Source organism: Sparus aurata, chromosome 21, assembly GCF_900880675.1.
Source record: "Sparus aurata chromosome 21, fSpaAur1.1, whole genome shotgun sequence".
NCBI classification, from domain to species: Eukaryota; Metazoa; Chordata; class Actinopteri; order Spariformes; family Sparidae; genus Sparus; species Sparus aurata.
The window spans coordinates 27,565,688-27,580,016 of record NC_044207.1 but is presented as its reverse complement, the minus strand read 5'-3'; the positions used below and the strand labels follow the sequence as shown (position 1 = coordinate 27,580,016).

General features: G+C 42.0%; 1 protein-coding gene and 2 long non-coding RNA genes across 3 annotated transcripts; all 3 read right to left on the bottom strand.

The window, feature by feature from the left end:
- Positions 1–904: 904 nt before the first annotated feature.
- Positions 905–1,916, bottom strand: LOC115573058 (uncharacterized). Its single transcript, XR_003982212.1, has 2 exons — positions 1,529–1,916; positions 905–1,325 (listed from the first exon to the last, which is right to left on the bottom strand). It is a non-coding gene; the product is annotated as an uncharacterized LOC115573058 (long non-coding RNA).
- Positions 1,917–3,398: 1,482 nt separating this feature from the next.
- LOC115573057 (uncharacterized) lies at positions 3,399–5,070 on the bottom strand. Its single transcript, XR_003982211.1, has 2 exons — positions 4,146–5,070; positions 3,399–4,002 (listed from the first exon to the last, which is right to left on the bottom strand). It is a non-coding gene; the product is annotated as an uncharacterized LOC115573057 (long non-coding RNA).
- Positions 5,071–6,180: 1,110 nt separating this feature from the next.
- On the bottom strand, positions 6,181–13,824 carry LOC115573056 (mitochondrial import inner membrane translocase subunit TIM44-like). Its single transcript, XM_030403668.1, has 13 exons — positions 13,740–13,824; positions 11,921–12,025; positions 11,584–11,748; positions 11,384–11,464; positions 10,748–10,897; positions 10,521–10,654; positions 10,305–10,390; positions 9,944–10,036; positions 9,712–9,836; positions 8,956–9,006; positions 8,635–8,724; positions 8,304–8,414; positions 6,181–7,974 (listed from the first exon to the last, which is right to left on the bottom strand). Exons 1-13 carry the CDS (start codon positions 13,767–13,769, stop codon positions 7,855–7,857), a joined length of 1,341 nt encoding a protein of 446 aa, XP_030259528.1. The 5' UTR covers positions 13,770–13,824; the 3' UTR covers positions 6,181–7,854.
- Positions 13,825–14,329: the final 505 nt, after the last annotated feature.

Sequence of the window (14,329 nt, the reverse complement as noted above, 5' to 3'; positions counted from 1 at the left end):
TTCCTCCCTTCCTCCCTCCCTGCCTCGGCTGCACACACATAATCTCTTCGTCTGGATGAGTACAGCGCCCAGAGCCGTGTGTGGCTTTGACATTATGTAAGAAGAGAGGACACGGAGGGGCTCTTGTAGCCCTGCAGCCAACATGTCACTGACACAAGTGGGAATGAGTTGTATTGTTGTTTACTCCAAAATAATTAGTGTCCCATTTTATGTGAATGGTTTTAAGGCTGTGTGAGTAAAAAATGTTATTCCCATGTTTTGTTTTGTTTTGTTTTGTTTTCTCTGTGACTTGTTGCCACCTTTTGGAGGATCTTTATACAATTATGAAGAATAAATAAGAACAGGATTCACTAATTATCCACCAGTTTGTTTGAGATTTCTTGAAACAGCATAAATCAAACGTTTACTCTTTCTTTTAATTTCTCAGAAAGTTTCCTTGAAAGATATAAAAAATATTTACGTAGAAATTCGACCCTGATGATACTGGATTCGATAAAGGGGAGAGGAAAATTCCAACGTTAACAAATCATTCGATATTATTATAAAATCAGAATATATAGTCTGCATAAACATATTTTTTGCAACACCAACATTAAGCACTTAAAGCAACATTATAATGCTAATTTTCAGGTTCATACTTTTATTTTGGGGTTTTAGTAAAACAAGTTTACATACGTTAATTTTCGAAAAACACTATCTTTTGCTTTCACGTCGCTGTAGCATCTCTTTACACACTGTGTTTTGAACGCTCTGTTGTAGCTGAAGACTGAGACATCTCTCCTGTTCAATCTATAGTGAGAGTTGCATATGCACATTACTTAACAGGCATAATGTATCCAATCAGAGAGTAGTGCGGGTCATGCTGAGCAAGGTAGTGTGATCTAAAATAACCACGCTACAGCTGTATGTCTGCTGACTGACTGGAGTCTATATATTTTATAACAAACATATAAAAATATATATTTATATAACAGCTGTTACATAGTGACACACATAAGTTACGGAGGTAAAGACTTGACTCCAAACATTTTACGAGGAATTTACTTTAAAAAATGCTTAATTTCAATAAAACTTACCAAAAAATTTAATGTACAGTTAATGATGAAAAGCTCCCTAAAATAATACATTTCAAAGTTTAAACCTTTTTCAGTTCGATAAAGTTTCAACAAAGACTTCATTACTGCAGGTTGCATAAGCTGACTTGGTTACATCTTACATCAGATGCATCATATGTTTTGTTGACCTGCAGGAAACACACTATCAAGATGTGGAGCAAAACAGGTGAATCAGGCTGGCTGCGCCTGTGGCTCGGCTCCAGACACTCGCTGTGAGAAATAATTAATTGACACAATTAAAACGGTACAAACACCGGGACAGATTGCCGTTCGTACACATCCGCATCTCCCTGTAGGTTTAATTAATAGTCAGTGGATTGTAACACTGCCCTGACAGGATTTATAATCAAATCACACTGAGCAGTGTTCCCGCAGGACGCCCACTGAGGTCCTAATTGATAAAAGTCTCCAACCTGTGAGCTTATGAAATTCAACATTTCCATCACTCTGCTTGTTGTTACAGATGGTGCTGCGGGAGGTCAAGCTGCGGCCCGGGGAGCAGACGTAGGTCACCTCTACAGGATATCTGGACCCAGAGTCAGCAGGTGAATCTGGGTTACTGAAACCTAGAGACACATGAGGAATGATTGTGGGTCACTTGAACTTGTGTTTATATATGAAATTTTTCTGATCGAAGCAACACATCCTCATAACAAAATGACTGAGTATGTCGACTACCAGAGACTCCTGAATCATAAATCAACACATGACGACAACATAAACAGCATGATGATGAACCAGACCTTCATCGTTGGTTGCAGTTTGGCAAGAAAACTACTTGGGTGAAGTGCAATATGTAAGTATTTTTGTTTAAAACCAGGGATATCTATTAAAGTTAGCATGCTTTACCAGCTAGCCCTCTCTACACATGAACATGAGCATTGAGAATAATGTTGCAGGAGAGTAACGGTGGACCGCTCCTCAAGCCTTCCTGTTAGGTCGCACTCAGGGATCGACACCTTTTGTCTGCCAGAAAACGAAACTACGCTACGGTAAATCTATAAAGTGCTACGGTAAAGTGCCTCTTTCGTCGTAATTATGCTTTTACACGAAGGTTTGACTCGGGTACAATCACAAATAAAGCCTTGGTTGCTTTTTGGTAAGAGTTTCACTTAAAGGCGTAAACGCAGATACTTCTCTGGTGCTCTGAACTCCCAGTATGGGCCGCTAGATAAACAGCTAACCGAGCTAATTACCTAATGGCAGCTAAAGTTAGCAGCAGTTAGCGGTTCCCCTGGTGATATGCTGCCCGTTTGCTTTGATTATGAACTCTACTTACATATTGCCCCTTCAAGTTACAAACCCACCCATGTAACGTACGTAATTTAGGTATCATTATGTACGAAACATAACTTATCTACATTAGGACATTAAAAAACATATGACTTCCACTATCGCCACTCAGGTCAATATTTTTAGACATTCTGTGTATTCAGACTGAAACAAATAAAAAGTAATATAGGTCTTATTACATGCAAATTCCGTGTAAAAATCTGCTTGCAAAATGGTCTGAAGCTGCATACACAACACTGAAAAGCCTTTCATTATGTAGGTTAGGGTTCAGCGTGGTGTGTCACCAGGAACACACTGTAATAACTAGAGAGGGAGAGAAAGGAAAGCACTGCACTGCCTCCGAGGTCTCCTCCGCTCCCAGGCTGCTGTGTTAATGCACCCATCCATCTCCATTCAATCACATACAATAAGCATGCTCATTGCTCAGGGGGAGAAACATGAACTCTTTCCACATGGACGCTCATACTAATGTATATCCTGTGATTCAGATGTTTGACTGGTAACTTGTGCTACACGAAGAAATTAAACCAAACGTGGAATCAAAGTTAATTTAGCTGCAGGAGCTGATGTTTGTTCACATATCAGCAGGTTATAGTCTTAGTCAAGAGAGGCGAGTGGACTTTGGGCGAGCGGAGGAGGTTAGTTAGTATAAGGACGTCGCCGGTCATTCATCACAGCAGACAGCTGTGGGATGAGGTCTCCTATATATCGGCCCTGTGTGTGAATCTACAGGCACGCGTTATTTAAAGCCTGATCTATCATCCCTACACTACCAAATCTATAGGTTTATCAACCAGTGTCAATGGCCAGATCCATGGACATCTATCAAAGCATGTCAGCTTTGAAATGAGAAAACAACACACACACACACACACACACACACACACACACAAACACACACGTGTAGAGTTTAATTGTCTCTTGTGAGCAGGAACATACACAGCGCATACAAAGCTGCTGACTGTGAGGAAGCCTGGACGGAGCAAGTCGTTAAACAGCACTCTTTATTCTGCAGGCCGACGTATTACTGGGTAAAAATAGAAAAAGAAATGAATTCATTCTGCTCGACTCAAAGGTGAAATATCGAATGTTAAGGTCAAGGACAGGTGTAATTTGTAAACCTTAGTGGGACACTTTAAAGTGCATAAACACCACGATGATGAAGGGAAAATCTGGAAACAAAAGGATCATTTTTCAAGCTAACCTCGTGCTTTACTTAACGATTATTGACGCAGTTTATTTTTCTGACATCTGTAATCACTTCACGCAAACCGATCTACTCCATTCAGAAGGATTTATCTTTATTCTGATTAAATATAAAGAAAAATGATCGCATAAATTAACAGACAGATTTTATCCAGTGAACTTATTAAAGGCTGGAGCATGTTTGTGCCTTGACTGGGTGTATACAACTGTGGCCTCAATGTGGAGCAAACAGTGGTGAACTTTAGAAACAAGGTTCTCCGCACATCTTCCTGAATCAGGTGCTGCTAAACACTCAGATTTTCGACACTGCCGTTACTTCATCAGAGTCGATAAGAGTGGATGAAGACGTGAGGCGAACAATCAGAGTCAAGCTGGCTCAGGCGTGCAGCTGCCGTGAGAAAATTGGTTGAGGTTAAAACGGCGAAGGGAACACATACAAGAACCTCTCAAGGTTGATAAATACAAGAAACATTACAAACACAGTAATTCATCAACGCCAAAAGGCATCGAAACACACAACAGAACACTGACCTCTGCTCGAGGTACAAGGATGAAAGTACGCCAGGAGCAGAAATAGCCATCCGTCGAGTGTGACAAATTACAGGAAGTATGACAAGTTCTTCATTAAAGACACTCCGCTGTGTTCAGAGTGTGATACAGCAGTGGTGTGATGATTTCACCGCCTCTAGGAGAGCGTGAAACCTTGACGTCGCGTTCGAAGATCTTATTGTTGGTCCAACATAAACGAAACCACAGGAACATCTCAACATGTAACTTCCCTGATAGAAGAGCGACCACCACTTCTTAACTGATCACTTCCTCTACCGAATACTGAAATAATTTTCCTTCAACATTAAGTGACCCGACAGTATCAGCTCTGCCTTCACTGATGACATTTATCCACTTCTGCAGTCAGACAGACGGACTGCTTCACCCTCACGCTGCCTCCTGGCTGTCTCATCAACCAACAGGTTTTTTTCCAACTGTTCTCAGTTCTTTAACATCCATCTACTGGTATAAAACACCTCAATAAATCCTCCATTCACTGCAGTAGTGTGCATGTTGTTTTATATGTTGGTCTGGTTTACGTCGGTCCGACAAAAAGAGCTTTAAAGACTCACAGATCTGAACATAAGACTGCAAACTGGACAAAACACGGACGATGTTATTGCCTGAAATTACGCAGAGGCCAACCACGGCTCTGCAGCATCTTTACAGTTCTCCTGGAGAGTGTGTCAGCATCAACTCACTGCTGTTTCACACTCTGACCACAGCAGAGGCCCGTGGCATTAAAGAAGAACTGAGTTTGTCACGCTTCCTATGATTTGTCACACTTGACCGATGAATGTTTCTGAACTTTCATCCCTGTAACTCAGAGGTCAGTGTTCTGTCATCTTCTGATGTTTTACCTTTTGGCACTAATTAATTACTTTACTTGTAATGTTTCTCATATTTATCACGCTTGAGATGTTCTTGTATTTGTACTTATTTTGTTTTTAACTTTTGTTAAAGTTGAAATGCGGAGTCTAGCACGCAGGTAATGACTAGGACGACTCCCACCCTTGGGTTCATTGTCCAGTAGATTTGAAGCAATGTTCAACCAGCTATCTAATGACAACTGCACGTGTGATCTAGGTCGACTTTAACTGTTTGCAATATAAACATTTCTATTCTGCCTCTTATCCATTTTGTGCTTTTCCTTTTGGTTAATTCAGCACCATTCTGCTTTTTATTTGACCATAAGACCCAAGTTTTCTTTTCTTGCACTCAAGTGAGAAAGATAACTAGTGCTAACCTGCGACCGCTGTCTGCTGACCCTTACTATTGCGCGTGCTGCACAGTTTGTTATTACAGCTGCTGCTATCTGTCTTAGATTCAACCTAAATCCCTTTAAGCACAACAGAGGCAGCAAATGCATTGATTGGTTAACCTGTACTTTTACACAGTTTGACTGAACTGAAACATAAACAGGTCCCCGTGGTGACAGCCTTCACCGTCTTCTCCTCACAGCTATGGATTAAAGCCAGATTTTTAAAAAAGTGTCAAAAGCGTCTGTGTCGCTGCCCGCTTTGGATTTGTTTATTGAATTTACACTCTATCAAAATGTGGGATAAAAATGCAGCGCAGTCCTACATGAAGCGAGAAACCTATTCTCGCCAACTCTGATGAAGACACAGTAATGTTGAAAGATTTAGTGTCTTGACAACCTTAATTTCCAATGATGAAAGTGCATTTTGTGTTAAAAGAGGACGTTTCAGCTGGAGGACGGCTCCTGAAGTGTCCAATGTGGAAAGTGTTCGTCCTCTGGGTCACAAGAATGGCAGCTACTGCTTCAGTTGTTCACCTCTTCATTTGAATCGTGTGTGTGAATTGTGTAGAAAATCTCAATTAAACCATTCTCTGATGAGGACATGATCTGATCTCTACGTGGAGTCCGGACTGAGTGTTAGATTTAGATTAGATCAACAGTTACAGTACAATCACCATGTGTTCAGTCTCCAGCGGCACGTGAACAGAGACCCACATGGACACACAGAATAAATGTTAAACACAGCCGACACAACAGTCTGGTAATTCACTCATTCATTCATTCAAGTCTTCATCTCCAGCACTGCCCTGCTGAGAAGCCGCGTACATAAAAGTAAAACCAAACGTGTTTGTACAGCTGAACAACGTGCAACATGAGATGGCAAATGTTCCTCGAAAACAATAAAGCTGCCATGATGACGCATTGGAAGTGGTCCCACCCGAGCTTACACAGAAAGCAGCGCTCAACATTTAATATATTTACAACGAGGTTAAGAGCTGTGGATGCAATACATTTCTTCTTATTGAGGGTAGTACACACTGTACAGAGACTGGAGGCCCCGATGCACCGCCACCTGACAAAACATGCTGCATTTCATAGTTTTCTCAGGTTGTAATATACTGGGCTCTCTGAGCTACAGCACATATATGAAAGTATGACCCCGGCATACACATATCATATTATATATGGTTTAAACTTCATCGTACTTGTTGTACACTAGGGATCGACCGATACAATGTTTTAGGGCAAAAACAAAAGGTGACCAATAATTAATATCTTAAATAACTAGTGATGGAGAGTAAAAACGTACAATTGCTGTTTTTGAATATTCCCATGTTCTGCTTCTTTATACTTCCACTTCACTACATTTGTACTTACTTACTTACTTCACCACATTTATTTGATAACTTTAGTTAGTAGATACTTTGCAGATTCAGATTATTCAGTCTGGACATGTAACCAATCAGACCGTTGTGGCTGGAATGCTGAGTGAGTGACTACAGACAAAAGTAGCTCATTTTATAAATGAATTCTGTCTGTTGGAAATAGGACAACAACAACAAAAAAAAACAGTAAAAAACAAACAAAAACAAATTCTGATAATCAGAAAAAATGCAACATTTCTGATCTGACGGTCGGCCAAGCTGATGATCGGTCGATCCCTGTTGTATCTGTTAGGATTTTTCCCATGTGAAAGCCAGCGGGAACCTTGTAGAAACCACCACAGCTGAATTTTGTCTCAAACCCAATCTGAGACTTTGAATCAAATTGGTGGATTGCCCCTTTTATCCGTCCCACTGAGATATACTGGTTGCTGCGACAGGCTCCGTCCCACTGCCCAAATTTGAAATGTTCTGTTTACGTTACTTCACAAAGTCAGTGTTTAGCTTCAAACCCAGTTACAGTCTCGTGACCAAGGGTTAAAATCACAGTCCCGTTGTCCATTTTCTCTCCGCTGATGTTGTCTTCTTATCTCTGATGTAGCCACCAGGCCAGTATGGACCGTACCACTGGATGAAACAAAGGGGGGAAACAACACAGGCTCCTCTTTTAGCCAGTCGGTGAAAAAAAGTTGGCTCCATCCTGTTCAAATGAATGTAAATGTTCTATATTCACACTCCACCTTGAGGCACGAACGACACACACATATTGGTGGAAGCACAGTTTCCTATTGATATATTATATGTTGGTATTTTGTCTCTATGTTGATGCATATTTTTACACCGAATATGAGTGTGTGAGGTTGCAGTCTCTGGCGTGACACAGGAGCACGGACGCACTCTGCCTTCCAATGTTGATGGTATATATGTGTGAATCAGCACGTGCATGTGTTCCGGCCACATCCTCGTATCTCCTGCCCGTCTTCACAGTTAGTGCATCCTGTATCGACCTTTTACACCTGCGTCCCCCCTCCTCCTCCTCCTCCTCGTCCTAGAGGGCCTGCTCAGTGCTGGAGGCGGAGATGTCCAGGAGTCTCCAGGCCGCGTTGGGGTTGAGCTCCTCCTGGTCACGACACAACGCCCACACATACATCATCCTCATGACCTTCCCCTGTTGAGGAGGGGGAGAAGAGCAGAGGGTCAGCCACAGAGGGACAGTGTGGAGAGGGTGGATGGTTTTCCCCAGACTTAAGTTCAATTTTCAGAGCTACAGTATCTTTCTGATTTGGCTTGTAATGAGGATTGCGTGATGCAACCCGCTAGACAGACTAAATGCAACGTGTTAATACTCATATAAGATGATTAACACTTATATTTAAAGTAATGTTGACAGATGGGAAAGTGACATTTGTTGCAGAGCGCTGATCTAATTTTCAGTTGTTTACTTCCTTGAAATGACTGTGTTTCTATTAGATTCCCTACGATCATGAGTTTACTGACCGGATCTCCTTCCACAATGTCTCCTTTGGGGCTACGGATCACCATGACGACCTGTGCCTGGAAGGTGATGATCAGCACCGGGCCCTGGTCCATCATCTTCCCCATCGCCAGCTGCAACGTACAGACAAATTAAATGAGGGGAACACGCAGAACAAGAGTAACTGCAGCTTTCTACAGAAACTTTGTTTATTAAAAGGCGAGGAAACAATAAGTGATAAGTTGAATTATCATAACGAGGGAAAAGGCTGAACAGAGAGAAGGTTAAAGTGAGGAAATTTGCAAAACACGGTGCGTATAACAAGAAGTGTGATGGTGGGTGTGAATCACTTACATCTATGTTGTCAATGTCCAGGATTTTGGACTGGAAGAGGAGTCCCAGAGCTCTGGCCTGCTGGATGGGGTGAGCCAGCTGACTGTACGTCTGCAGCAGAACACACACGTTGGTCACGACACATGATGACAAATGCCAGGCGACAGTTAAGCATTTTACCAAAAGCTGTATACAAGAACATTGAAAAACAGACACAGAGAGCACTACACCACGTCTCCTGGCAGCATTTATCCTCAGTAATTATGTTTTGAGATGTTTAGGGACTTGGGGAGATGAAACACAACGACTTGATTAAATATCAAACTGCAGCATTGAACTTACGGCCTCATAGCACCAGTCTTTTAATACGTCCAGCTCTCCACGGATCATAGCCTGCAGGAAGGACGGTGACACTGTTACTGATGATTGATTACAACAGAGGGGTATTTCAAGACAGCTGAAAAAGTACAATTGACTTATTCTGTGTGTAATTTAATTACGCTTCAGTCACTGTTTTACCAGACAGTCGCATGTTAAGATCTTGTCTTGTAGCCTAAACATCAACAGGGGCCTCTTTTGGTCAGCTGTTACCCTCAACATTTATTTGTGCTGGGTAAGTCACAAGACAGGTGCTGTCAGCTGAAGTTGATTTGAAATATAAATCACAGGTGTTTAAGTTACACCTGGGAGTCTTAGAACCTGCTTGAGTTTTTTATACTCAGCATCTTTTATGAATCTACTGTAAGCACGAGAATATAAAAGAGGCCCCAGTTCTTCATTTCATTAAACCACAAGCCATCCCCTTTTCAAGATGATATGATTGTAACTTTGTAACACACTGAGTGTTTCCTGCCATTAATCATTTGAATGATGTCTTTTGCAGCTGAAATTGCTTTAAAATCTGACAGCTGCAGCCTGGCTTTTACTGGCTCTAACAGGAGAAGTCACAAATTAATTTACCAATTCTGCTCTGGAGTAAAAGTTCACATTTACTGAAGCAAGACCTTCATCAATAAGTATCTACTTAGCTCAGTGCCTGTGGGTGTTCCACTAAAGAGGCTGAGAGAGCAGAAGAAGCTGGACGAGGAGTCCGTTTACCTCCAGTATGTTCGGGATGATGTCTTTCTCACACTGTTTGAGAAAAGAGTCTTTGTCAAAGGTGGGGTCCGCCTTCACGATCTCCGTCAGCACCTCGGACATTTCCGTCTTAGAGAAGAGACCGCCTAAAAAAAAACACCAACAGCATCAACCATCAGAGCTCACTCAGTACCATGAATGGAGCATTATCAAATATAAACCTTTTATATCTTGTGATGGAGCATTACTGTACCTAAGAAGTCAGTGACTCTGTCAGTCACCACTCTGGACGCTCTGATGACGGCGTTGTCACTTTCATCATATTTCATCTTCATCTCAAAGAACCCTGAAGGAAACGACAGGACGGAAACTGATGAGGATCGATAATCTGACATCAAATATTAATGATTTCTGTCATTACGGAGGATAAAATGTGCATCAGTGGTTGCACACAGGCACCTGAGCTATATTAGTTTACTGTGAAATCTACTGGACAGAGTCTGGCGCCACCTGCTGCCTTTAAAGGAAACTACACATGTGCATACTCCAGGTGACCTGTGATATAACATTAATTCCACAGTATCTGAGCTAATAAATCCAGGGGATTTTCTTACTGTTAAAAACTACGTTATTGTCCTTGAAGTCCTTCCACTGCTGGAACCACTTTGAGTCCTTGTGGAGCACGACACCCATATCCTCTCTGCAACACGAAACACAAGAAAGAGAACCACTTCCATCATTAGTGCAGTTATGGATTAACAGGGATCAAACACTGTCCAAGAGAAGATGTGTTAACAGGAAGTGGAGTTTTAGATCCAACCATCACTCACTCGTTGGCTTCAAACACTCGGGAGTCGTTGTCAGCTGATTTGGAGGAGAAATCGCTTCTCTTCCTCAGCTGAGAGGGAGCTCTGTAAGGCCCTGCGTCACCGACATCTATCTCCTTCTTCATGGTCTCCACACTCTACAGAGACAACATGTATTACTCCTCCAGAGAGGCTCTCATTTAAAGGGTGAAATCTTGGAAACTTGTGGATGTTATGTTGTCTCTCCTCACCTGTGAGATGGCCTTGAATGCACCCGTTCGGCCCAGTTTTTCTCCACCTTTGGTGACGGACTCAGCGGAGTGCATGGCCGTCCTCGCTGCGCCCTCCACACCTTCCTTGATCTTCTTCCCGATGTCGGTACGACTCACCTCCTCGAGACCCTGTGGTCAGCATGCCAACACAACACAGTCAGTGAGGTTAAATATACTGTCACTTTTACAGAAACCACATTTGAGGCCATGGACTTTTGGAATGGAGACATTAAGGAAACGAGAGCTGCAACAATAAAATGATTAATCAAATGGTTGTCCACTCTGAAATCCAACTTTTTTGCTAATCGATTAACTTTTTTTTTTCTTTTAAATAAAAGTCAAACATTTCTGATTTCAGCCTCTTAAATGCAGATGTTTTCTTCTGTCTTTAACATTTTTAAATCATGTTTATTTTCTTATCTTTGGGTTGTGGACGAAACAAGACGTAGACCAAAACAACTAATTGATCCAAAACAGAAAATGAAAATATTTGATAGTTGCAGCCAAGAATGACCTTTAAGATGTATTGATAATTGAGAAAACAGTATAATCAGACAGAGAAGTCCAACAGTTTTACTAAAGGCCGATCTGCACCCACAGCGCAGGACATCTTACCTCCTTGACAGTTTCTGACAGGGAGCCAAAGGTCTTCTTAAACACCTCTGAAGTCTTCACTGTCTCAGCCTCTATATTTTTCTACAGAAGGAAATAAAAAAAAACAAGTAATGCAGATAAATTACACTTTCATTTCATGACTCATAGAGACACTGTTAATAATAAAATCACAGATACTACAACCTAAATAACGTTCTTACAAATTTCTTGCGGGCCTGTTGGAGAGCATCAGACTCCTCGAGCCTCTTGGCCTCCTCTCTGAACTTTTTTATGTTGTCTTTCATCTCCTGGTTCTTAGTGAACTCCTGACGCAGGTTGTCCACAAACTCTCCCAGGAAACCTTTACGCCCCGATGAATATCGCACCTGATGAGGCAGAAAGAAAGTAAGACTTTTAGTTGAACAGACAGACGAATGCGTACAGTGAGTATGTTATTCACGTATTCCTGCTTCATCTGTGACATTAAAGTCACATAAACAGCTGACATTTGCACAAACAATGAGTATGTGTTATTAAAGGTGAACAGTCAGTGTGTACCTGCACGGCTGCAGCTGGGCTCCCATGTAACCTGTAGGCGTCTCCTCTCCATGATGAGGAGACCAGAGGCCGGGAGCAGAGGGCTAAGGCACGTCTGCCAACCAGCTGTAATGAAGAGTCAGGGTAAGTACAAAAAATCAACCCTGCCAACACTGCAGTGGATAAAGAATGAGTGACAGGTGGTTAATGGGATACTAATGAGTCAGGCCCCATCAATAGTGAGCAGGGATGAAAATGGAAGGAGGCAGGAAAAAACAGGAGGAGTGTTTCCACTTAAAAGAACCCAATTTCCAATTTGTTTCGGTCTTTTACGGGAAGATTTGCATCGAGGCTTCTTAGCTAAAAACCTTCAGCAGATTATATGCAACTTTTCTGACAGCATACACAGATGGATGACATATTAAAAGCAATGTCAACAAAACGTTTCAGTGAGGTGTGGTCCAACACAGTCATCGGGGCAGCTTCAATGCTCCTTGGTATAGATCTTCTTAAGGCTCCACTGGAGGGACGAACACCTTCCATTTAAAAGATATCACCTAATTTAGTGTTAGGATTGATACTGATGGAGAGCGCTGTCTCATACATTTGTCCAAAAATCACATTAAAGTGTTGACATTAAAGCTCAGTCGAGATCTAACCATTCAGTGACTATTTTCATTGAAGGAGACAACCCCCAAGCAGCATAACAGAGCCCTCACTGTCGCTTTAGTCACTGCCATTTGATTCACTTGTTACTAAAGCTGCGGTCATCGGTGCCCTTTTGAAAGTCACTTTAATGTTTTCCTCTTGCAGTCTTGACCCACAAGTTATTCAAAAGGGCCCAGTTGACGGGATAATTGCTTATTTCATGCAGTACACATGTTTTGGAGCATCTGTATTAGTCAAGCTTCTCAATACACATATTTAGACATGCTTTACATTTGTCAGCCATCTGCATCTCCATAGAGGATTTAACTATGAGCGATGACATTTGTGTGACCGTACTCCTGTGTGCAGTCAGCTGCTGCACCAGACTCTGTGACCCCCCCCAAAGCAGGAAGTTCACCTTTAATGTCACTAATGTTTCTGGCATACTACATTCATACATACTATTTTAGGAGTGTAACATAAAGTGGTGCCTAGATGATTGTTGTGGAAATGGTCACAAATTGTGATAGGAGTGACAGCAGAACAATAGACAGGTAGTTCATCCTCAGAGTGTGAAGGGTCACAGATTTACATTCACTGACAATCACACATTCCAACTTTGAGACTCCCTCTGAATGCTAATGTTTGGGTAAGAGCTAAACATCATAGCTAACAATGATTAACTGTGATAGCTTAATTCCCAGTCAGGTCACAGAATACGAAGGGTCACAGACTTCGATGTAACACCGCCATTATTAAACAAACGGTTATACCACCATCATGAACCCTTTTACAACTGCCTGTGTTTTATAACAGCCGGTCACTGAAGCGATGAGTCAGTCCCTGCTTACATATGTCAGTCTCAAAGGGTCACTTTTCACCCAAATGTTCCTGGTTTTAAGCCCCCAAACACAAGGACCGTCCTAGCTAAGAGTGTAAAACGAAATATTAACGTTAGACTTTGACATGTAGGAGAGAACATGGTGAACCCTGCCGTCAGCCTGCTGCAACAAGGCCTTTTCCAACGGACATCTCGCGCTCTTCGCCGAGTAAAAAAACACAATACAGAATCCGAACAACGTAACCGGAAGCTACGGGACGACTAACAAAGCCGTGCGTTGCTATTCCCTTCGTCAAATTATCTGCTGAAAACTCAGGAGCTGCAGTGAAGGATAATGTATGGTCGTCTCACCTCGTAGCACCGACACACGGAGGCTGCCATCTTGATCTTGAAATGCGCGGAGCAGCACGTGCATCCTTGGCGCAGCAGCTGACCTTCCGCTCGGCCAATAGGAGGAGAGGTGAGGGGCTTGGGGCGGGGCCAGCTGTCAGCGTGTACAACTGGAAGGCACGGTTGGACTGTTGAGCCCCGCCCATATCCAAAATCCTAACCGTGCTTCATTCATGACAGTGGGAATTTCGGATACTTATCAATGTTATGTGAAACTTGCTGCATTTACGACACCCGCTAACTGATGGATTTACGACGTCGTAATTTTCAGGTTCAACGTACATAAACGCTGTCATCTATGAAACTGAATAAATGATAAATGATCTATAATTAGATCAACCAAAAAAAAAAGAAAAAAAAAGACGAATGCATTTACATTTTATAATTTACATGGCATACGTCATTATTTGCCTTTCATTTGGCATCTTTGTGGTATGAAATGGCAACACTGGGTAAGTTGAATTAATCTTCTGGGAGAACATTTCCCACAGCTTTTATAGACCCATGCCTTATCTATCATTTTAATACAGTATCTGATTGTTTTAGGGAAT